Source organism: Aotus nancymaae, unplaced genomic scaffold (assembly GCF_030222135.1).
Source record: "Aotus nancymaae isolate 86718 unplaced genomic scaffold, 86718_ANA_hifiasm-v0.15.2.pri h1tg000008l, whole genome shotgun sequence".
In the NCBI taxonomy this organism is placed as follows: domain Eukaryota; kingdom Metazoa; phylum Chordata; class Mammalia; order Primates; family Aotidae; genus Aotus; species Aotus nancymaae.
The window spans coordinates 1,472,226-1,497,711 of NW_026988419.1; the positions used below are offsets into that span (position 1 = coordinate 1,472,226).

General features: G+C 46.8%; 1 protein-coding gene across 3 annotated transcripts in view; it reads right to left on the minus strand.

Moving 5' to 3' along the window:
• Positions 1 to 25,486, minus strand: part of INPP5D (inositol polyphosphate-5-phosphatase D) — a 147,517-nt gene that overhangs the window by 61,760 nt on the left and 60,271 nt on the right. For all 3 annotated transcript variants that reach the window (XM_064372881.1, XM_064372882.1, XM_064372884.1), the window contains exons 4-9: positions 22,695 to 22,866; positions 17,841 to 17,981; positions 7,638 to 7,725; positions 1,957 to 2,037; positions 1,762 to 1,833; positions 612 to 735 (exon numbers count right to left, since the gene is read on the minus strand). In XM_064372881.1, the coding sequence (XP_064228951.1) occupies positions 612 to 735; positions 1,762 to 1,833; positions 1,957 to 2,037; positions 7,638 to 7,725; positions 17,841 to 17,981; positions 22,695 to 22,866 (678 nt within the window). The remainder of the gene's footprint in view (positions 1 to 611; positions 736 to 1,761; positions 1,834 to 1,956; positions 2,038 to 7,637; positions 7,726 to 17,840; positions 17,982 to 22,694; positions 22,867 to 25,486) is intronic.

The window sequence follows — 25,486 nt, forward strand, 5'->3', positions numbered from 1 at the left end:
GTATTTGAGTCTCTATTGGCCACTCAATGCACCAAAATATACATTCCACATGGGTGGGGCCTCATCTGTCCTGCTGGCCCCGGATCCCCGTGTCTTGCCCACTGCAGCTTCTCCATATGCGTTTGTTGTGTGAAGAGTTTCCATTTTATGGATGAGTTGATTTGATGGTTCTCAGAACTTGCTAATAACCGCTGACTCTCTGAGTGGCTACCACGTGCTGAGCTCTAGCCTAAAGAGCCTTATGCATATTATTCATGTAATTCTTATCATCCCCATTCTACAGATGAGGAAACTGAGGGCTAGAGAGGTCATGGTCACACAGCTGCTAAGTGGCAGAGCTGGGATGTGAACTTAGGCAGTTTAGTTCATCCTGTGCTAACGACACTACCCGATTGTCAACAAGACCTCATCTGTGCAGGGCTTTGTGCCCGGAACTGAGAGGTGAAAGCACGGATCAGACTGGCTCTTGGTGGGGACTAGAAGACACACACACATGCATGCACGCAGGCACGCACACACGTGCAGGGCAGGCCTTCCAAGAGGTCGGCTGAGAGGGCGGGAATTCCACCGGCAGGTCAGGGCCAGTGGCTGATGGGCGCCAGGGGTCTTACTTTTCTTGTGGCTGTAGAACTTGTCCTCAGAACCATCCTTGGACTTCTTAATGATCAGTTTCCCAGACTCAACGTCCACTTTGAGCTGCATTTTCTGAGGAATCCCCAGAGACTCTGACTTCACCTTGGAAGGGAAAGAGATGTGTCACTCACTGATGTTCTGCCTGGGCTTCTGCAAGGCTCCCGCGTGAGCCCCTTGTCTACGTGGCTGGGCAACCCTTGGTGGGCGTCCTTCATGGGGCCATGGGGCTTCTCTTGCTGCAGCGCGCACATGCGCATTTCCACAGCCGTCTCCTGGGAATCACAGAGACTTTCGGGGTGTCCCTCTCGTCCACTGTGCGTGTGGGAGGTGTTCTGCCAGCAGGTTTGGTGGCAGAAACAGATGAACTGCTGGGAAATGGTTCATTCACTGATGACTTTGACAACACTCATTAATCTGATGTGTCACCTACTTCCAGAAAGGATTTTAGTAATAGATTTAAACTCCCTGGCCTTGTTACAACCACTGATTGAACATTTACTGATAATAATAGAAAAAAACCCAAACAGTTGTCTACGCATGCTCAGAAACTGGAAATTTATCTTAATAAAGGATTATCACCAGGGCTAGAAAGGACTTTGGGGTGGGGACGTGTGTGGCGGAGCGGGTGCGGGTCTCAGACTGGATTCCTGAATGTGGGACCAGTGCTGGGGTGAATGTACTAGAATGTCTGGGGATTGTAAAGAAAAAGACATTTTGGGTCAAGCCTGGAGATTAAAATCCAGTCATTCGTAGGGAACTCACAGGAATTGCACATTTTTTTTTTTCAAATTCCCCACCCTCTGGAGGCAGTACTTTGTAGCCCTGTCTGATGTCACTCATCTCCGCCATTTTGAGAAGGACAAAGTTTACATGGCACCTGGGCCAATGAGACACTCCTCCCTTGCAGCTTCCCTCCGAAGGGGGTTTCCCAGTCGCCTCTGGGTGCCCGTTCTGACATTAAACCACCATCACAGAGATGCAGGTCCACTGACTGCCATTCTTGCCTGTTGGGCTCCCTGCTCTTCCCCAGCTCAAGCCCCAATCTCCGTTTCCACAGAAACCAGAACATGTCTCTCTGGCCCAGTTGGGAAGCCCAAGGCCAGGGTCTGTTGTCCCACAGCAACTTACCTCAAAGGTGACTGGAGGGATGAGGGAACGCCGGTGGGGGGACTCAGGACCCTCGTGCAGCAGGGCCTTGACCTGTGGGCAGCAGCGTTAGAGACAGAGGGTCAAGGGGGCACTGAGCCTGTGCATCTGGACATTCTCCACGCAAAGAGGGGACCAAAGAGAAGCCAAGAGAAGCCACAGAAGCCCCACAAGTACCTTGTCTTCAATAGAGGACAACAGGCTTGTCAGTTGGCTGAGCTTGGACACCATGTTGATGGGATTGGCCTCACCTGGAGCCTGGGAGAGGCGGGAAAGAGGATCAGGGCAGCATCACTGACCTGAACCACTGAGAGGCAACGCACTGGACGCTCTCCACACCTCACCCCATTCCAGCCTCCCCGCAGCCCCACCAGTGCTATTATTATCCCCCCTGGCAGATGAGGACACAGGGATCTCTACAATCATCTCAAAATTCCCATGGCCAAAAAATAGATCTTCATCTCTTCTTCCCTCTAAATCTGCCTCTCCCCCGGTGCTTCTCACCTCACCCACTCCATTGCTTAAACAAAACTAGAGGACCGTCCTTGCATATTACCTTTCATCCCTCCTACACCTCCTGCACGGTGTTCCCATCCTACTTCCAAAATAGACCCAGCCCTGCTGCTTGAAACCCCAGTCCAGCTCTTCCCCACTGAGAGGAGAAAATGATCCCAACTCCTTCCCTGCCCTCCAAGGTTCTGTATGATGCCGCCCCCATCCTATGATCCAAGCCACTCTCATCCTCAAGTCGGATCTGCCGTGAGCTTCCCTTCTGAGGCATCTCCAGAGACTTTGTTTCCCCTGGGAGGGGCACCTCCCAGTCATTCAGGTCTCAGCCCCACAGAGAGTTCTTCCCTGACCACCCTGTCTAAAATAGCCACCAGGTTACCTGTATCAAGTTGCCCTGTTTTGTTTCATGTCAATCACCACCAGCTAAAGTTAGCGCCTTCCAATATGTGTTCATTGAATGTCTTCCCTGCTGAATGGAGGCTCCATGAGAATGGAGACCAAGAGGACTGTGCTCAGTACTGCAACCTTGGGGCTCAGAACACTGTCCGGCCAATGAAGAAGCTCAGTGAAGTTCAGTAAATACATAGAGTCCAGAAAGATGAACTAACTTGTCAGGTCGCACAGCTAGCAAATGGCATGGCAGGACACGTGTATCCTGTCTACCTGATGCCAAGTGCATGGTCTCATGCACTTATTCACAGAAGAAACACTTACAAAGCATCTATTCTATGTTACACATGCTGCCAGGTATGGAAATGTAGAGTTAATAAAACACCATCCTTACCCTTCAGAGGTGGAATGAGAAAATCAGACACATGTATGACTAATGTGAACACAAGGCAGAATGCAACCACAGTTATCACCAGCCAGGTGATGTTCCTTTACCTTACCCTTGCTCAGTATAGCAGCCAGACTGCACTTGCTCTTGATCTCAGTTTTCAACCCAGCCACTTTAGTATACTACTTTTACTGTCATCACCTCCATTACCACTGCTGCCTCTGTCACAGTGATCAATGGCATTGCCATGATCTACAGCATCCCTTCAACAGTACCACCAGAGTCGTCAGCATGGTCATCCCAATCACCAACAATCCAGCCATCACTACTACCATCTCCACCTTATCACTCCCACCATGATCATGACCACCTCCACCATCACCATCACTACCACTGTCTCCACCACATCACTCCCACCATGATCATGACCACCTGATCATCACCATCACTACCACTGTCTCCACCACATCACTCCCACCATGATCATGACCACCTGATCATCACCATCACTACCACTGTCTCCACCATATCACTCCCACCGTGATCATGACCACCTCCACCATCACCATCACTACCATCATCTCCACCCCATCACTCCCTCCATGATCATGACCACCTCCACCATCATCATCACCACCACCATCTCCACCACATCACTCCCACCATGATCATGACCACCTCCACCATCACCATCACTACCATCATCTCCACCCCATCACTCCCACCATGATCAGGACCATGTCCACCATCATCATCACTACCACTGTCTCCACCCCATCACTCCCACCGTGATCAGGACCACCTCCACCATCACCATCACTACCACCCTTAGACACCACACCATTGCCTCCTCCCAGTAACCATCACTACCTCCATCACAGCAGTTAATAATTGTCAGTCATTTCTCTAACCACTTTTTGGTCTTTCCCTTGCTCCTTAATAAAGCTCACAATTCTTCTATAGTTATTGTCAGTCAGGGAAGTGGCTTGAAGGGGTGGAGCTAAGATTCAGGCAAGGGAACAGCAGAAGGGCTGCCTATTGGTTGAGAAGAAAAGCTGGTCTGGAGATGGGATAGTTCAGGATTCCCTTGTTTTAGGGTTATTTGTCTCATAAATAATTGAAATGGTAACACAGATTCAAGCCTCCTCCTTTTCCGAGCAGAAGACATTTGGAATGACCTGTCTTCACCCCGGGCAGTCACCATGCAACTGTAGGCTGGCATCTTTCTGCCCCCTGCTCTCTGTTTGGATTTGTGACTTTTGGGAGGGGGTATAACAAGATATTAGAGAGCATAAATGAAATTACTGACAAACAGGGCGTTTGTCCTTGAAACAGAAAGTATTAGAAAAATTCTGGAGTTTTCCCCATACTTCTGCCTAATGATGATTACTTGAGTTCTTACGATGTGCCAAGCACATCTGAAATGTATTAAGTCATCTAATCCTCACATGTCTTGATTTTTCTAATCCTTGTTTTGCTTACGAGAGAATAGAGTTAGAGTGGTGAGTTCACGGGTAGTATAGACCTGAGATTTAAATTCAGGGCTAGCCCGGTGGTCCTTAGCTGGTGGCGATTTTGCCCTCCAGGGGACATTTGGCAATGTCTGAAACATTTCCAGTTGTCACAGCTGGGGGATGCTAATGGTATCTCATGGATAGAGGCCAGGATGTGGAGGACCTCTGGAGTGCACCATCCAGTCCCAAATGTCACCAGTGTCAAGGTTGAGGACAGAATTCACAGCTTAGCCTGCCAACGGGTAGACTGGTCTGAGTGCTACCCAAGGGTTTACATCAGCTGACCCAGTTTTTTCACTTTGCTTTTAGGTTGCACGTTTCAAAAAAAGGAAGCAGGCAGGTTAACCATCCATGCGAGGTTACGGCTCTCCCTTCTCACACAGGGCAGACCCGGGTCTCCTCCATCCCCAAGGCCAGCCAGCATTTTCATAACATCACGTTTTCCACTTCCCAGCAGTCCTCAGGTAACCACACAGGAGTCTGGGTGCCATGGGGGTCTGGGTGTCCCCAGCGTGTCTTGCCTCATGTTGGTGAGAATCTACCAGAGTCAGATGTCTCATACACCCAGTTTCACTCACTCCTTAACCAAACCCTGCAGAGATACTACTGTCCCCATTTCACAGATGGGGAGACTAAGGATACATGAGGGTGAATCAGATGTTGAACTCAGGTGTTTCTGAGCCACAGGCCAATGTTCTTTCCTCTCTCCAAGGCAGCCTCAACTCCCTCCCTGATTTCTGAATTCCTGAAGACAAATCAAGAACAACAGTTTCTGTTTTTCTTCAAGACTCAGAGTCTCATAAGGGGGAGGGGAGTGTGGCAGCAGAAGCCACCCTCCGCCGTGTGGTTGCTCTGCCCTGGCGTCCACCGGGCAGCCCCCTCACTGGGACTACAGCGGGCCTCTCTCTCCAGGCTTTGTCTCTCTTCTGATCTACTTCAAAGACTTGACTGTGTGTCCTTCTACTCAAACTACTGAAGTTCAAGTGTTGGGCAGAGCCCCTGTTTCGTCTAGATTTGCTTTTACTTTCTTAGAAATTAACCCTCACTTCAGAGAAAGCAAAACTTTTTTTTCCCTGAATTTTAAAAGTTGCACAAGTAGAACACAAATGCACGTTCTGCATAGAAAACTCAAACAATGTGGGCAAACTCAAAATCCCCCTCGGCTCAGGCCCCTTCTCCCACTCCCACCCCTGCGTTGAGGTGACCAGCATGGCCCACTGGGTTTAAATCCTTGTGGTCTGATTTCCTCGTGGAGACTCCCATCAGAGCTTCTATATCATCCTGCCATTTGCTTTTCCACCTAACAGCAGCCTTGGAGATCTTTCCAGAGCAGTGCTCACACCCTAGAATAGAATTCTGCACCACTGCAGTCCACCAGCTCTCTATGTTTAAGTTCATGTGATTTTCCGTTTTTTTTTTTTTTTTGAGATGGAGTCTCACTCTGTCACCCAGGCTGGAGTGCAGTGGGGCAAAATCTCGGCTCACTGCAACCTCTGCCTCCCGGGTTCAAGCAATTCTCCTGCCTCAGCCTCCTGAGTAGCTGGGATTACAGGTGCCTGCCACCCTGCCTGGCTAATTTTTGTATTTTTAGTAGAGATAGGGTTTCACCATGTTGGTCAGGTTGATCTCAAACTTCTGACCTCAGGTGATCCGCCTGCCTCCGCCTCCCAAAGTGCTGGGAGTACAGGCATGAGCCGCTGCACCGGCCTGTTTACGTGATTTTCAACATTTTTCTTTTACTCTTTGTGTACTTATAGTCCCTAAGAAGCCGCCTACTTATGGAACTGTGGGCTTGAGGGATGCCTGCAGTCAACATTTTCATGCAAACGTCCAAACTGCCTTTCAGAAAATCTATTTCCATTCCCAACAGCAGAGGAGTGAGCCCTTGTGAGCACCCCTTCCACCCCACACCCTGGCCAAGTCCTGACTCAACCATCAACTTTAGCATCAACTTTTTGTCCATCTCATAGGAAGAAGAGGTCTCCTAGCGTTGAATGTCATTTCCTGGTTACTAACAAGGTGAGGTTGAACACATTTTCATCTCGATATCGGCTACTCCTTGTCCTTCTTCAGTGAACCGCCTTGTTTATAGCCTTTCCACATTGCAAAAATTGGATTCTTTTTGCTTAATTATTTGTAGGAGTTTTAAAAAAAACATGGCCAGGCGTGGTGGCTCCCACCTGTAATCCCAGCACTTTAGGAGGCTGAGGCAGGAAGATTGCTTGAGACCAGGAGTTTGAGACCAACCTGGGCAACATAGTGAGACCTGTCTCTACAAAAAAAAAATTTAAAGGAGACTGACATGGTGGCATGCACCTGTAATCCCCAGCTATTATTTGGTGCAAAAGTAACTATGGTTTTAATACATGGGAGGATCAGGTGGAATGGATTGCTTCAGCCCTGATGTTTGAGGATGCAGTGAGCTGTGAGTGCACCACTGCACTCCAGCCTGGGCGACAAAGCAAGACCATGTCTCAAATAATAATAATAAATAAATATGTTAATACTTCATCTTTAATCCTTTGTCCCTAATCTTTGTTGCAGGTATTTTCTCCTGAGACATAGCTTTTGCTTTTAAAAAAAAAAACTTGCTAAAACTTTGCTCATGACACCTTTTGATACACAGATCTTTGCTTCATGGACAAAACGACCTTGGCCTGTGAGCAGGTGCGGGGTTGGGGGCACTTTCATCCTGCTCCTCCTGGGACAAGAGGCGGGATCAAGAGTTTAGGCGCCCCCTGTTTTTCTTTCCTTTCAGTTTCTGATAAGAAGTGATGGGAACAGGCCCTACTTGCCCCCTTATTTGACACAAATAAGTCTTGCTGATGGGTGCATAATTTGAAATCTTTATTCCTCAAATCAAAATCTGGCATTGGGAGATGGCTTCCCGGGATGGCCAGGGGCTGAGGCTCCCACCCCAGCATACCTGCTTGCTGTTGCCCAGCAAACACGTGGTGGGCAGTGCTCCGCTCTTCCCCCTGAGCCCTTGGGACTGGCTAACTCAATCCTCCTCCCTGATGTATTAATCATACGTTTTCAACCCCAAGACCCTTTACCTGAAGACGTGGACGGAGGCCTGGGGAGAGCTGCTGGTCAAATAACCTCTGCAGAGACTCCAGGGATGGGAGGGTCCGGACAACTTCGCTGGGGGCGGGGGACAAGGCGAACGTCAAGAATTAGTGGGCGCTGGGAAGAGTCTTCCATGGCAGCAGGGTCTCCAGCCGGAGACCAGGTCACCCTTGATCCAGCAGAAGCAGATAATTCTTCCCAGACAGACAAGCCCGGGCAAAGATCAAGGCTTGCCAGCACTGGCCCACCCACACTCGACCCCCATCCCTTCCTGACCCACAGCAAACTGGAATTGAAGTGTAGTCCTGATTTTACCTGGGTGTTGCTTTAGCCAAACTACAGCCTGTAGAAAATTCAAATCTAGAGTCACAAAATGACTTTACTTAGTCATCCATGGTTCCCAACCTTCAGTGTTTATAAGAATCACACACACACAGACACAGACACACACACACACACACACAGGTGTTAACAATGCAAATTTCTGGGCTCCAGCCTGATTGAGTCTGGAATCTGCATTTTAAATATTAGGGCTGCCCAGTGCTAGTGATCTGTAGATTCTGATGCAAATCCCCTCTTAGTAGCCCACATGCGGCTCAGAGGGATTTTCCCATTGTTACAGCCATTGACGACTCCGAACCTCAGCTGTACCCACTCTGCTCACAGCTCATCTTTCTCCATTGTTTTAAGCATGGTGGGGCAGACAATTTTGAGTACTATTTTTCACTTACTGTTTCATCAAAAACTGTCCCTTTTTTAACATACTTAACATTTTAATGATTTCAATATAGCCTATCAAGTAAATGTGCTGAAATCAATTCCTATATATTTGGGTTACTTTGAGATCTTTGTTATATAAATAAAGTCTGCTTTGAACAGCTTTGTTCACATAGCTTTTCTTATTTTTCATCACAGAATTAGGATAACCAGAGATTATGGCTCTTGATCACTATTGCCAAACCTGTGAGTGATGGTACTGATGATATCACCAGCATTGTTCAGACCTGATGACCCAAATGCTCCAATGACTGCATTTCCGTTCTTTCTCTCTCTTTTAAGGGGTATAACGCTGCACTTCAAGATGGATGAATAAATTTGCATATCTTTAATTTCTAACGTCATTAATTGTTTTTCTACTGCTAATTTCTAGCTAATGGCTACTGCATTTCTCTTTGTATAAACTGTTTTTCCTCCCTTGCCAATTTATGTTGGGAATTTTGTTTGTAATTTTATATATCATTATAAACTTTACATATTGCCTTTTTTTTTTTTTTTGAGATGGAGTCTTACTCTGTCACCCAGGCTGGAGTACAGTGGCGTGATCCTACCTCAGCCTCCCAAGTAGCTGGGATTACAGACATACAACACCACACCCAGCTAATTTTTGTATTTTTAGTAGACATAGGGTTTCGCCATGTTGGCCAGGCTGGTCTCGAATTCCTGACCTAAGGTGATCCTCCCACCTTGGCCTCCCAAAGTTCTAGGATTACAGGCATGAGCCACCATGCCCAGCCTGAGCCTGCTTTGCTTTTTTATTTAATGTAGGAGTTGTATTTTTTTCTCATTACATTATTAATATATTCTCATTATATTATAATATAATATAATATAATCTCATATAATAATAATATATACTAAGATATTATTTTAAATACATATATATATATATATTTGAGACAAAATTTTGCTCTTGTTGACCAGGCTGGAGTGCAATGGTGAAATCTTGGCTCACTGTAACCTCCACCTCCCAGGTTCAAGCGATTCTCCTGCCTCAGTCACCCGAGTAGCTGGGATTACAGGCATGTGCCATCACACCCAGCTAATTTTGTATTTTTAGTAGAGATGGAGTTTCTCCATGTTGGTTAAGCTGGTCTTGAACTCCTGACCTCAGGTAATCTGCCTGCCTCAGCCTCCCAAAGTGCTGGCATTACCGGAGTGAGCCACTGCGCTTGGCCTATAATGTATATTATATAATAATATATTATCATTACATTATATTAATCCTAGGTGACCTGGACTTCATTATGAAATAATACACAATTTTTTATTGTTCGAGTTTTCATTTTTTTCTTGGCAATTTTTACTTACCATAGTTAATATTTTTTCATTGGTATTTACTAGGGAGCAATTATTTGCTCATTTTAAATTGTTTTCTAACTCTTTAAGTAATCATGTTATAGCTGAGGGTTTTCATTGTTGTCGTTCTCTGGGTTTAATTCCTTACCTCATTTAGAACTTTTTTCTTTTTAACCCATTTATGCCTAATGTCGCAATTTTTTAAATTTTTGCAATCAGACCTTGGTGATGACATTGAGTTTTAGGATATAGATAACTCCCACATGCTTAGCGTTCCAATAATGGAACATGAGGCATAAATGGCTAAATATGCCATGGAATATTCCTCTTTCTCTGAAGGCAGAGCTGCAGCCCTAGGGATGCTAAGGTGAACAGGGCTGGGTCCTGCAGTAGATCTGGCCCCAGGGATAGCTGGGAGGGCTTAGATCCCTTGCTTGGTCTTTCTGAACCTCCTGGAGAGACAGCCACCTCCCTCCTTGTTCCCCTTGAGTTAATTTCCTCAAGATTCCCATTGTATTTCTGTCTAGCAAATCCAGAGTCTCTGAACCCAGAACTACGGACTCAGAAGAAACTTTCTCATGCTTCCTCATGTCCTTTATTTTTGCTTCTCCAATTATTTGCCTCTTTCTTTGGTATTGCTTTGGCAAAAATTTATCGTACAGTATTTAAAAATCAGATGATAAATAGTATCTCAGGCTAAGCTCAGTGGCTCATGCCTATAATCCCAGCACTTTGGGAGGCTGAAGCGGGCAAATCGCCTGAGGTCAGGAGTTCAAGACCAGCCTGGCCAACATAGTGAAACCATATCTCTACTAAGAATACAAACATTAGCCAGGCGTGGTGGTGGGCACCTGTAATCCCAGCTACTTGGGAGGCTGAGGCAGGAGAATTGCTTGAACCCAGGAGGCGGAAGTTACAGTAAGCCGAGACCACGCCACTGCACCCAACCTTGGGGACAGAGTGAGACTCCACCATCTCAAAAAAAAAAAAAGTTTAATGGAATGATTTTAATGTTTTCCTATAAATTGTAACTAATTAGTTTTACATTGATTCATCCTTCATTACTAAGGAAGTATACCTCTATCCCTTTTTTAAAAAATGATTTTTAAAAATTAGAGATGAATTTAAAATGTTATCTACATAAATAGTTTCCCTTAATCTTTTAATCTACTGCAAAATTCTAGTGTTTTCTTTTTGTTGATTCACCTTTGGAGTGACCTCCTAGATAAAGCCTGCATTTTTCATGTCACCAAATTACATTTGCTGGGATGTTACTGAAACAATTTACATTTATATTAATAAGTGAAATTGGAGATAGTGCTATTTCAGGCTATCTTGATTAGCTTTTGGATTTGAATCATATTTTTCTTGAAGAGTGAATTAGATGACTTTCTTGTCATTCAGGAATAATCTATACCCTATGCTCACTATTTTTTCCTTGAAAGTTTAAAGGATACTCCTGGTACTTTTAATGTTTTATATTTTATGTAAAGTATTCATTCCATTTAATTATAACTTGAAGATTTGTAGCTACATAACTGTACACTATTTAGTGATTTGTAGATCTTTAATGCAGATTATTAAATATCCCTTGACATTTCTAGTGTTTAAAAATCTCTTAATTGACTATTTTTCCTGATGTATCTGTTTTTATTTTTAGCATCTTGCCCTCTTCTCCTTTCTGGTTGCTGTTATTGCTCAGCAGAGATTTCTTAAAGATTCTGTTTTATTCACTGCTCTATCTCCAGCTCCTGGAACTGTGCCTGGCATGTAGTTGGTACACATTTGATCTTTGTTCATGAATATTGAATAAATTAACGTTTCAGGGTCCTGGATTAACTTTGCTGGGTTAAAATTAACTTTGCTGGGTCCTGGAAACATCAAGAGGATTAGGACATGACCCATGGTGTCTTCAAGAAACTTACAATCTGGACTCAGTTTGTACGTTTGACTTGTTATTCTGTTTACTTTTTTTTCTTTCTGAGATGGAGTCTCGCTCTGTCACCCAGGCTGGAGTGCAATGACATGATCTTGGCTCACTGCAACCTCTTTCTCCCCAGTTCAAGTGATTCTCCTACCTCAGCCTCCTGCGTAGCTGTGATTATAGGCACACACCACCATGCCTGGCTAATTTTTGTGTTTTTAGTAGAGACGGGGTTTCGCCATGTTGGCCAGGCTGGTCTCAAACCCCTGACCTCAGGTGATCTGACTACCTTGGCCTCCCAAAGTGTTGTGATTACTGGCATGAGTCATCACACCTGGCCTCCTATTTACTTTTTAATAATAGAACTTTTAAAGCTATGGTTTTTCCTCTAAGTAGTGCTTTGGCTGCATCACATCGTGTTCTGCTATGCAGTGGTTTGATTATTCCACTCTGCCTCCACACCTACCCCATGTATTATTGTGTCAGTTTTTTTAATTTAGCTGTAATTTAGAAGGCGATTTAAAAATGTACAGGTAATTGGGTGGTTGTGGCTAGTTTTGTGACTTATTTCTATTTTCATCGCAGTGTGTTATGGGAGTACAGAATGAACACTTTCTGCTTTGAGTATATTCATATTTTGCTGCTCAGTAAGCTGCAGGCTTCTTGTTTTTAAGATCACTAGGACTATAAAATTTCTGAAAAACAATTTTTGGATTCCTTCTGAGTAGAGCATTTGATGGGTAAATTTTTAAGAATTTCCTGAAAAAGACTCTTTATGCTCTTGAATGACATCTAGGCTGAGCTTTGCCAGGTCAGTAGCCTTTTCCTTGGAGATACTGCTTCAGAATCTTTATTATACTGTCAAGGAGTTTGAATAATTTTAAAGCTATGACGCTGTTTGCAACAATCTATTCATTGAATTTCTTTTTCCTTGTCATTTAGAAACATTGTAAGAGATTCAGGCTCAACACAGTAGCTCACAACTGTAATTCCAGAGCTCTGTGAGGCCAAGGCTTTAAGCTCAGGAGTTTGAGACCAGCTTGGGCAATATAGTGAGACCCCATCTCTAAGAAAAGAAAAATTGTTTTTAATTATCTGGGCATGGTGGTGTGTGCCTGTAATCCCAGCTACTCTGGAGTCAAAGGCAGGAGGATCACTTGAGCCTAGGAGTTCAAGGATGGATAAACTATGATCCCACTACTGCACTCCAGCCTGATGCCTGTAATCCCAGCCCTTTGGGAGGCCAAGGCGGGTGGGTCACCTGAGGTCTGGAGTTCGAGATCAGCCTGGCCAACCTGGTGAAACTCCGTCTCTACTAAAACACAAAAATTAGCCCGGCATGGTAGCTGGCAACTGTAATATCAGCTACTTGGGAGGCTGAGGCAGGACAGTTGCTTGATCCTGGGAGGTGGAGATTGCAGTGAACCGAGATGGCACCATTGCACTCCAGCCTGGGCGACAAGAGGGAAACTCTGACTCAAAAAAAAAAAAAAAGAAAAAGTTTAAGTGTTGCTGTTTGATTGTTGTTTTATGTGGATGATTATGGAGCTTCTTAATACCTAGATTTAGCTCTTTTGTAGGCCTGGACATTTTTTTTTATTGTATACATTGATTAGCAATTTTTTCCTGCTTCTTCAAGAACCTATCCTACCAGCTACAGGTAGCATCTCTGAGCCCTGTCTCCAAAGACTGCCATTTTTACCACACATTCCTCATCTATGCTTGCTTCATCCTTTCATGCTTTGGATATCTGACACTCTACTGTTTTGTGATTTAATTTCTGAAACTTGATTGGAAAACTATGGGCTTATTTTATGGCCTGCAATGAAGCAGATATAATGGTAATGAAGTATTTTTGGTTTTGGTTTGTTTATTAAAACTCTTACCCTGCTCTCATGTAATAGATGTATTGATATTTGGATCTTTGATCTTTTATTTCAAAATTCCACTTTCTGTGTCTTCATTTCAGGTGTTACCAAATATTTCCAGTCTCTGGTTCCCTTATTCTCTCTCTGGAAAAGTTTCTGTCCGGCTCTAGAGAACCTAACCTGGGGTTGCAAATCTTCCCTGACGCTGTGTACTGCAAAGAGATCTTTACATGAGACCTGCACGGGGACAGCATCGCAGTATTTCTGCAGAGGAGGCTCTGGCACTTTTTTCACTCCTCGGTGCTCTACATCCTTCTCATTCACACTTGGATCTGAGAAAATAGACCTGAATGTCACTGATGTCATTCTCAGCCCCCTCCCAGCTCCTCCTTCTCCATTCCTCCTCTAAATCTTGAGCCTGGCCTTCTTCTCCTCTGTCCGCACTCTCACTTGCTGTGACCTTACCCCCAGTTTTCAGTGATTTCCCAAATGCATCCCCTACATCCCAGCTTCTTCTTCTTTTTTTTTTTTTTTTTTTTTTGAGACAGAGTCTTGTACTGTCGCCTGAGCTGGAGTGCAATGGTGCGATCTTGGCTCACTGCAACATCCACCTCCTGAGTTCCAGCGATTCTCCTGCCTCAGCCTGCCAAGTAGCTGGGACAACAGATGCCCGCTACCATGCCCCACTAACTTTTCATAATTTTAGTAGGGATGGGATATCACGATGTACGTCCTAGCTTCTTAGCACTAGCTCCGTGGTTGGTGACTGCACTCGGATGCCTCATGGCCCCTCGAGTCAAATGTAGCCCAGAACTCTCCTCTCACCATCCTCTCCTTCCTCCTCCTCCTTGACTTTCCCATCCCAGGAACTGGCATCAGCATCCACTCAGCCACTGACACTGGGAATCCAGGGTCACCCTCAATTCATCTTCCCCTCACCCCACAGCCAGTCAGGCAGCAAGCCTGACACTCTACCATGCACACATGTCCCAGCTCACACCAGTTCTCAGCACCTGCACACCCCCAGCCATTGGGTCATTTACCTGATATCTGTTGAGGCTCATGTGCCCGAGCCTGTGTATAACCTGGGACTCAGCAAGAAGCAAAACAGACATGGACCCCTGCCTCTGCTGGCCGCCTTCCTCATAGGCTGCCATCCTGTCTCACTTGGACAACCACAGCTACTCCTGGCTGGTCTCCTGCTTTGGGCAGTAGCTCCTGGGATTCATCCTCCACTGCCCGAAATCAGATCATGGCACAGCCCTGCACAAGCTCTACAGGGCCTTGTAAGGCCTTGAGTGATGTGCTCCTGCCTAGGGTGAGCAGGTAAAACACAAGACAGCTAGTGAAGTTTGAATTTCAGATAAACAATGAATAATCTATTAGCATGAGTATATTCCAGTATTACATGTTATATACTTATACTAAAGAAGTTGCTGTTCACCTAAAATTCCACCTCTCTGGGCAGCCTGTGCTTCTGTTTGTTGACTCCAGCCTCTCCCCGACCTCTGTTCCTAACACTTACTTGCCATGCAGACTTCCCGTTCCTTGAGCAGGCTGTCTTCATTACTGCCTCGGGACCTTTGTTCTCTGTGCTTAATGTCTCTCTACAAAATCACAGTGGCTAGCTCCCTCTTGTCACCAAGGTCCCAGTTCTGTCACCTCCTTCGCCCCTAAAGGAAGCTGGCACTCTCCCACCCAATGCCTCTTCCCCGCATCATCCTGTTTTAGCTTATCATGATGTTTACTAAAATTATTGTTTGAACTGGGCATGCCTGTAATTGCAGCACTTTGGGAGGCCAAGGCAGGCAGATTGCTTGAGCCCAGGAATTCAAGACCAGCCTGGGCAACATGGCAAAACCCCATCTCTACAAAAAATACAACAATTAGTTGGGTATGGTCACACACACCTGTAGTCCCAGCTCCTCTGTTGAGGTTGGGGGAAGCAAGTGAGTGTGAGGACTCAAGGGTAGGGGCTGAGGTGGAAGGATGACTTGAGCTGAAGAGGTTGAGGCTGCAGTGAGCTGAGATCTCACACTGCACTCCAGCTTGAGGGACAGAGCGAGATCCTGTCTCAAAAAAAAAATTTCTTGTTTATTTGGATCCTTAATCTACTGTTGTGCTCCTCACTGAGACGTTAGCTCCAAAAAGGCTTAAAAGAGCAAGAGCCTTGTGCATTGTGTCTATTGCTACATCTCAGCATCCTGAACAGGGCTCAGAGGAGGCTCCAATACATGTTTGTTCAATAAACGAATGAATGAATCGAAGACCTCTTTCAATCAAAGCAGCTTGAAAATCATGGGTTTACAATTTCAGGGATGAGAATCTGCAGAGATTCTGGTAGGAGAAATGGGAAGTATCATTTTGTTTTCTTCTACGATTTCCTAAAATTTCAAGGCTAACCAAGTCTCAAAGCCTGGCTGTTGTTTTACCTATGAAAGCAAAGTCAAGTGTGCAGGGGAAATTTAGAGAATGACAGTGTCTTTAATTCCAAATAGAGTCATGGAGCAGCTGGAAACTGAAGGAAGCTCTCTCCACTGGCCCCATATACTCGAGAAGAAGGCAAGTTGGGGAAGCTGCCGATGCTGCCGTAGTAATGAGATGATTTGGCCCCTGGGAAGTCCAGGTAGCAGTGTGGTGTTGGGGAAATCTATCAATGGGCAGAAGTGTCTGGGGAAGTCTGAGGGAAGCCTCATGGAGAGAATTAAATATATTTCTTTTTTCACAAGGAAACAGGGAAGAACAGAATCTCCATTGAAGCAGAACTAAGAGCTTGTTATATCAGCCATCATGAAATGGTGTTTTACAAAAAGAAAGTGCCATGTGTATGTGTTTTCTCTAGTGATAAAGTGATTCATAACAACAGCATCAAGTGGAACAAAATCCCTCCATGAGAGTCTATAAAAATTATAGCTCCAGGTCCAATTAGCTACAATTGCATTAGTTGAAAGCTAATTCACTGAAATTAAGCCCAACTGGCCAACTTGAGGAATGCTCGATTTGTCAAAGAAATTACTTCTTAAATTTACCAAATGTACTGATTGTGCTTTTAAAAGCCTTTAAAAGGCAAGTTGAATTTGATTACTGATGATGAAAGATTCTTTTCTGCATATTAACTAAGCTAAGATTGATACAGCCCCAGAGAAACTGACAAGGGAATCTTGAAACTGCTGTATGTGTAATAAAACATAAAACAGCACAGACTAAAAAACCATTGCCAGTATGAAATTCCATTTTTCTAACCAAAATGTTGACCTTTCATTTGTTTGTTTGTTTGTTTGAGACAGAGTCTTGCTCTGTTACCCAGGCTGGAGTGCAGTGGCGAGATCTCGGCTCACCGCAACCTTAGCCACCCAGGTTCGAGCAATGCTCCTGCTTCAGCCTCCAGAGTAGCTGGGATCACAGTTGTGTGACACCACACTCAGCTAATTTTTTGTATTTTTTTTGTAGAGACAGGGTTTCACCATGTTGGCCAGGCTGGTCTCGAACTCCTGACCTCGGGTGATCTGCCTGACTCAGCCTCCCAAAGTCCTGGGATTATAGGCATGAGCCACCACACCTGGCCTGACCTTGCATTTGTAATAGGGTTGTTTTGGCTCTTTGTGACTTTGTTCAGATGCTCTGGAATGGTTTTTTCCTTTCCTAAGCTTTTAGCATTTAAAATATTCTTTGCTAATTCTTCGGATGGCATATTGGCCTTACTTTTGCACTTTTAACAATTAAAATGTAATTAACTTGAAATAAACTTTCGTCAATTAAATTTTAAAAATGTAAAACCAAAAGAATCTAAAAGAAATCAGAACTTTTACCAGTTGGTCATTCAATGGATTGGCTATCAGAAAATTGAACTTTTGGTGAATTATCTCACTTTGAAAAATTGACATCACTGGAAATTTTGGGCCATAACCACCCACACAGAAAATAGACTGACTTCAATTTATTTCCTCTTGGTGCCTTTCTGTGCTTGTCAGGTGCAAGAGCAGCAGCAAAAATCCTAAGAGCTGGATCCTGCGCAAGTGAGAAAGGGCTGGCCGTGTCCTCCCACCCCATCCGCTTCCCAGAGCAACTGGCCTCAAATTAACTTTAGTTTTAAAAAGCTGCAGCACACACAAACTGCTGTTCAAATTCCATGATAACAAGACTCCAAGTAACCCCACAGAGATTTCTAAGCTGTGCTCCCAACTCAATTATTGTGAGTGTGGCAGAGGCATTTGTTCTGCCAGGCAGATCTCAGAGGTCAGTCTCATGAGCTGTTTCTCTCGCCTGATGGCCGCCCCCACCTGCTCACCCCCACCTGCCCACCCCCATGGGCCAGCCATTACCCATAGAGCTCCTTGCAGAGCAGTGTGGTCAGTTTCTTCAGGTGAGGAAGACTGCTGGACCCCGTCTTCACAAATTCAGAGTCCAGGGTGAGCTGAGTGCTCAAATAATCTTGGATGGCCTTAAGATGCTCTTCTGGAAGACTAAAAAAAAAAAAGAAAAAAGAAACAAACCATGCTTGCCTGTTCCTTTTAAGCATCATCACCAATGGTAACAGCAACCACAGTAACAAATCCTCATCCTTAGAGCCTCCAAGGGGACACGGTCCTTCAGGAGAACGTTTGCAAACCTGGACGAAGGTTCCTGTGGTCTCACTGACGGGGTAGATTAGTAGGTCAGAGCAAGAAGAGGCGGCCCAGCAGGAAAGGTGCCTCTCACTGAGCTCCTTTAGGCACTGCTGGGAGGAAGCGGTTCTGGCTGGGGGGTGTGGGAAATGGTTATGCTTTAAAAAGGAGACCAAGACTGGGCGTGGTGGCTCACACCTGTAATCCCAGCACTTTGGGAGGCCAAGGTGGGTGGATCACCTGAGGTTAGGCGCTCAAGACCAGCCTGGCCAACACAGTGAACCCTGTCTCTACTAAAAATATGAAAATTAGCCAGGCATTTGGCGGGTGCCTATAATCTCAGCTACTTGGGAGGCTGAGACAGGAGCATCATTTGACCCCGGAAGGCAGAGGTTGCAGTGAGCCAAGATCATGCCACTGTACTCCAGCCTGAGTAACAGAGCGAGACACTGTCTCAAACAAACAAAAAAAAAAAAAAGAAAAAGAAAAAAAGGAGACCAAAAGCTTTGGAATGTGTATAGTGGAATTGTTTTCCTATAACATCTACTCATGAAGATAGGATCTGAGGACTGATGGGATCTAGAGATGGTAAATGGCTTTAGCTCGCATGCACACTGCAAATTCACAGCCAAAGGCCACCCAGGACACTGTGTTTGGAGGGTGTGGAGTCATCCCAGGCTCCAAAGGGGAGTCTGAGTGATTAGTGATGGGGGCGGGGATGGGGGGATGAGGTAGTGCAGGTGGCTGACAGCCGTGCCGAATCTGCTCCAGCCCTTCAGGGTACAGAGTGAATGGGCTGAAAGCAGGATTTGTTCACCGTGCAGATCAACCCTGGTGGCAGAGGCACAGACTGAGCCCAGGCCAGTCCCTCGAGGGGCGCCCCCTAAAGTCGGATCAGACCTCTGCATTCTATCTTCCAGCACCTTTTGCTCTGGGTAACGCTTGAGTCTTTGTTCCCATAATAATGAAAATTGTAATAATACCAAGTATTTCCTGAGCATAACATGCCAGAGACACTACGCTAAGCACTCTATGCTCATTTTCTCCATTAATCCACAAATCAATTTTATGACTCAGATATTATTACTAATTATTCCTGTTTTACAAATCAGAAACCTGAGGCTTAAGACAGAGTCTTGCTCTGTCGCCCAGGCTGGAGTGCAGTGGTGCGATCTCGGCTCACTGCAACTGCCGCCTCCCAAGTTTAAGCGATTCTCCTGGCTCATCCTCCTGGGTAGCTGGCTAATTTTTGCATTTTTAGAAGCTTCACCATGTTGGCCAGGCTGGTCTCGAACTCCTGACCTCAGGTGATCCACCCACCTCAGCTTTCCAAAATGCTGGAATTACAGGTGTGAGCCATCGCCCCAGCCACCCTTAAAGATTTTTGTTCCAGGCTTGATATGTAACCAAATAGAAACTAAAGGCCACAAAGCTTTTCCTGTGGAATCTGAGAAGGAATGAAAAACCTTTGCTCTTAAGATTGGACAAGGTCGCCGCGCACGATGGTTCATACCTATAATCCCAGCACTTTGAGAGGCAGAGATGGGCAGATCACCTGACACCAGGAGTTCAAGATCAGCCTGGTCAACATGGTGAAACCCTGTCTCTACTAAAAATACAAAAATTAGCTGAGAGTGATGGAGTACGTTTGTAGTCCCAGCTACTTGGGAGGCTGAGGCGGGAGGATTGCTTGAACCCATGAGGCAGAGGTTGCAGTGAGCCGAGATCACTCCACTGTGCTCCAGCTTGGATGACAGAGCGAGACTCTGTCTCAAAAAAAAAAAAAAACTATTGGACAGGACTGGCTTACCCATTTTCACTTGTTAGATTGAGAAGTTAGCAACCATTTACAATTAAGTTCATCTGTATTTATTCTGGGTCTTGACATCATAAAAATCCAGTTTCTGCCTGAGTCTGTTTACAAAAAGGGACAAATACCTCTTCTATAGTATTAAAACAGTGGTCCCCAACCTTTTTGGCACCAGGGACCAGTTTTGGGGAAGACGGACTATGAGGGTATGGTTTTGGGAGGAAGCTGTTCCATCTCAGATCATCAGGTGTTAGATTCTCCTAAGGAGCACGCACCCTAGACACCTCACATGCGCAGTTCACAACAGGGTTCACGCCCGTACGAGAATCTAATGCCACCACTGATCTGACAGGTCTAATGAATTGCCTTGTAACTCTGATACCATGAGTCCGTGTTATAGGCAGCTCTATTTGTTAAAATGTTTGTTGTAGAAAGGTGTTGACATAAAGATGTAAACTATGTTTATTTGAGAAGGCTAATTTGACTTAGAAATGTAATAATTAACCTATTAACTAAGACCTAACTGATGAGATCTAATTAACTTGCAGGAAAGACTGTATAAGTTTTCTTTTAAAGAAAAATAATCAAAAGGCAATCCTCGATGTACAAAGCTACTTGACAAGCGAAATAGACTAACTTTAAAACACAATGTGGGCTGGGCACAGTGGCTCACGCCTGTAATCCCAGCACTATGGGAGGCCAAGGTGGGCAGATCATGAGGTCAGTAGTTTGAGACCAACCTGGCCAACATGGTGAAACCCCATCTGTACTAAAAATACAAAAAATTAGCTGGACATGATGGCAGGTGCTTGTAATCTCAGCTACTCGGGAGGCCAAGGCAGGAAAATCGCTTGTACCCAGGAGGCGGAGGTTGCAGTGAGCCGAGATCTTACCACTGCACTCCAGCCTGAGCGAAATGTGAGACTCCATCTCAAAAAATAAAAACACAATGCAGAGTCCCAGTTTTCCTCGGCCCTGAGAACAGAGGGCAGCTCTGGGTTGCCTCTTTCCTTGGTCTCTGCACATGCCCCCTTCACTCATTCCTGTCTCCAAGCAGAAGTTATAGGAAGGTTCCACCACCATGAGAAGCAAACATCGAAAAAGCAGGCCTCTGCCCGTGAGTCCTCAGCCCATGCCCTGATGCTAACCCCTCCCAGAAGGCTGCCTGGGAGCTTGGCTTCACGCCGTGGCCAGCCCCACTGAGGCAGAGCCCCATACCCAGGGTGGAGGGGCTGATTAGGAGATGGAGTCGGCAGGAGGTTTAGGAAGGGGCCTTGGGAGGAGAGGTCAGCAGGTAAACCATGAGGCGTCCTCAACTCTTCCCCATGCAGTTCGCTGTATTCAGCATCTAAACCTGGGAAGAAACGGAAACCCTGGGGAACTAAACAATGGGCTCTATGTGGAATTTTTTTTTTTTTTTTTGAGACGCAGTTTCGCTCTTGTTGCCCAGGCTGGAGTGCAGTGGCTCGATCTTGGCTCACTGCTCGATCTCCGCCAACCAGGTTCAAGCGATTCTCCTGCCTCAGCCTCCCGAGTAGCTGGGATTACAGGCGCCTACTACCACGCACAGCTAACTTTTGTATTTTTAGTGCAGACGGGGTTTTGCTATGTTGGTCAGGCTGGTCTCAAACTCCCGTCCTCAGGTGATCAGCCTGCCTCAGCCTTCCAAAGTGCTGGGATTACAAGCAGGAGCCACCGCACCCGGCCTATGTGGAATATTTTTAAAGTATCTGTTATTTAGACACATATATGGAGATAATCAACATAGTAGCAACACTGGATATTCAGCTATTTGATAAATAGCATAAGTAATTCAAGGAGCATGCACAGAACGCAACCTGGAGAGCCCAGGGAAGACCCGATGGGTATGTCCAGGTGGAAATAGGAACACGCCAAGTATCTTAGCAACCCCGTGGCATAAGTGTCCCATCAACATTTATGCCATATTTTGCTAAGTCAGAGAATAGAAGGGCAGCCCTGGCAGCCTCAGATGGACCCCTCAAGTCGGAAATGCGGCTTCAGCCCTGTCATTAGGATTTCTTTGGGAGGCCAGGGGAGCTCTTCTCACAAAGAAAGAAACAAACAAAAAATGTTAAATTTACTAAGCCATGGAGGTTACCAGGTACTAATTAATTACTAATTAATGTAGCACATATCCAGTGAGTGCCTACACTATGCCGGGCCATGCCTGGGACACAGTGTGTGCCCCCTCGCCCCTCGTGGAGCACTTTTCCTGTCAAGGCTCATGCCCTTGGCCTTTTTTTTTTTTTTTTTTGAGATGGAGTTTCACTCTTGTTGCCCTAGCTGGAGTGCAGTGGCACAATCTCGGCTCACCACAATCTCCGCCTCCCGGGTTCAAGCGATTCTCCTGCCTCAGCCTCCCACGTAGCTGGAATTATAGGCATGCACCACCACAACTGGCCAATCTTGTATTTTTAGTAGAGATGGGGTTTCTCCATGTTGATCAGGCTGGTCTTGAACTCCCAACCTCAGGTGATCCACCCGCCTCGGCCTCCCTAAGTGCTGGGATTACAGGTGTGAGCCACCATGCCCGGCCACCTTTGGCCTTCTTGAAGCCAATGGTGCAGAGCCCTCTAAGGTGCAAGATGACAAGCGTCCCTCTCCAGAGACCTCCCCATCCCCTCTGGTCACTAGGCCCATAACTAGGATGGAAATGGAAGCCACCCAGCCAGGGCTAGGCTGGGCTCACTGCAGATGAAGCTCCAACTGGACTCGAGGGCCCCTGCCTGGTGGGGACTCACCCACTGGTGTCCATGCTTTGCAGTCTCTGGAACAACGTCTCAGAGAGGCTCGGCCGGCTGGCCTCGGTCGCTCGGGGATTCTCATTTGAAAGAGGAGCCTCTTTGGCCTCACAGGAGCCGGCAGATAGAGGGATGTTTCTCGGGGGCAGCTCGGGTGGAGACAGAACACTTTCTACCAGAAAGAACAGCAGGAAGGCCATTGGTGAGGACGCTGTGCGTGCAACCCCGCCTTCCCCACAGCCCCATGGGGTCCAGGCCATAAGGCCCAGGTTACTGATCTCCATCTGCATTTCCGTGTCCGTCCTTCGCTGACTCCCTCCTAGAGGGAGAGGCTCCTGCCGCAGGGCCCTGGCGAGCACAGTGTCTGTCCCACCATGGCTTCAGCAAACACCTGCCAGGGCCAGAAGGCCCTGCTCCATGGAGGGCCTGGACGGCCTGCCCAGCTGCTGACCTTGGATGGACTAAGCCAGCAGCGGCAGGCAGGTCAGCAGGACGGGCCCGGCTCTCAGGCTTTCAGAGGCTGAGACAGGTGCCTGGTGATGGCTGAGCCCTGGACAGGGCGACGACCCATTTCCAAGAATTGGCCAAAACCATGGGAGGAGACCAGGGGTGAGGAGGCAGGCGGGCCTAGCCACGCGCCCCTCCTTCCCTCCCTGGCCCCCTCTCTCTGCACCCTCTCTCCAGTCCCTGCCCTTCCTTCTCTCCTCCCCCAAACCCTCAGAAACACATAAAAGAAGGCGAAGGGGTTCCCTTCACTCAGAGACATTCAACAAATAACTTGAACTTGGCCTAGGAGGTGAAAGCCCATCCACCTCCTTTAGGAGAAGGTCCATCCTGTATGTACCATGAACTGATAAAGGTCGCTGAGCCCCTGAGGTCCAGGGCTCGCTCTGGGCCTCTTCCCACACATAGTGGCCACCCCTGACCCAGCCACAGTGGGCCCCGGGGACCTCCTCTTTAGAGAACATGTCCTTCACTTCCCCTGTCTGGGGTTCTGAAGACAACTCGGAGTCTGCTCTGAACCCTACAAGCTAGCAGTGCCTCCAGAAGCCCTGAGCCGAAGCAGACCTCTTGGAGTGGGGGGCCTCATGTCCATGGCTCTGGTTCAAGCCGACAATTGGGCGGCCCCGTTTGGGGAAGTGAAGCCAGCAGTCATGAAACTGAGGTTCTTTTTTTGGCCCTCCTAGAAACTTGTCTGGGTCTTTCTCCAGACAGTCATGCCCAGACGGGCCCCACTAGCTGGGGTGGGCGGCCCGAGGGAATTGAGGGTGGTTAGTGTGGAGGGCGTTTCTGCAGGACAGCTTCTCGAGGTGGCCCTGGGCGCCTGGGGGCAGCGGGGGGCAGGTGCGGCCAGGGCGCGGTGCTCGTGAGTGACCTTGGACTCACCCTGGGACAGTGTCTGACAGGACAGGTCAGCCCTGGCTCTTCCACAGCCTGACCTTCCTGATTCCAGAGGGCAGCGTTCACTCAGACCAGGGAGGCTGGAAGGAACAGGGCCTGCCTGCGGCCCTTTCAGCCTCCACGGAGCTGCGGTCCTTTAGGAAGTGAAGGGCTGCACAACCATGAAAAAGGTGTTTCCAGGAGGGTGGGAAGAGGCAGCGGGCCCTGGTGGCCCACAAGCCAGCCCACAGGCGAGGGAGGAAAAGGATGCCTGCAGCAAGCCCCCAGGACAGGCAGGCGCCAGGCAAGGAGCTCGGCATCTCTGGACGAATCTTTCTTCTCTTGGAGGGAAGCCTGCGGGACCTGTTGGTCTCCACCTGCTGGAATTCAGGAAGAGCCCTGGCCAACTGAGGGGCCCAGTTAGGGGTATCTCATGGTTTTCTTTTAGGAAATAAACCTTTTTTTTTTAACTTGTATTTTAAGTTCAAGGGTACACGTCCAGGTTTGTTACGTAGATAAACTTGTGTCATGGGGGTTTATTGTACAGATTAGTTCATCATCCTGGTATTAAGCCTAGTACCCAGTAGTTACTTCTGCTCCTCTTCCTCCTCCCACCCTCCTCCCTCCAACAGACCCCAGGGTCTGTTGTTTCCCTCCTTGTGTCCATGTGTTCTCATCATTTATCTCCCACTTAAGTGAGAACATGTGGTATTTGGTTCTTATATCAGTTTGCTAAGGATAATGGCCTCCAACTCCATCCATGTCCCTGCAAAGGACAGGATCTCGTTCTTTTTTCTGGCTGCATAGTATTCCATGGTGTTTTGCACCATATTTTCTTTATGCAGACTACCACTGATGGGCATTTGGGCTGATCCCACGTCTTTGCTATTGCAAATAGTGCTGCAATGAACATACACGGACATGTGTCTTTATAACAGAATGATTTCTATTCCTTTAGGAATGTAGCCAGTAAATCCTTGAGGGGAAAAGTGGGGCATCCCCAGGTAAGCTCCTTCTCTGCAAGACTTTCTTCATCTGACTCTTGCTCCGTGGTCTTCGTCCCTATGCTGTAAAGGGCACGCCTAAGTCTCACATACTTTTTAGGGACTGTACATTTTTTTCAACACATATTTTTAGGGGCTGCACTTCCTACAGCCCCTTTTAATGATGACATAAAGAAACACCTTCCTTGGCCAAGGCGCGGTGGCCGAGGCGTGGGTGGCCTGTAATCCCAGCACTTTGGGAGGCCGAGTCAGGTGGATCATGAGGCCAAGAGATTGAGACCATCCTGGCCAAAACAGTGAAACCTGTCTCTACTAAAAATACAAAAATTAGCTGAGAGAGGTGGCATGCACCTGTAGTCCCAGCTACTCAGGAAGCTGAGGCAGGAGAATTGCTTGAACCCAGAAGGC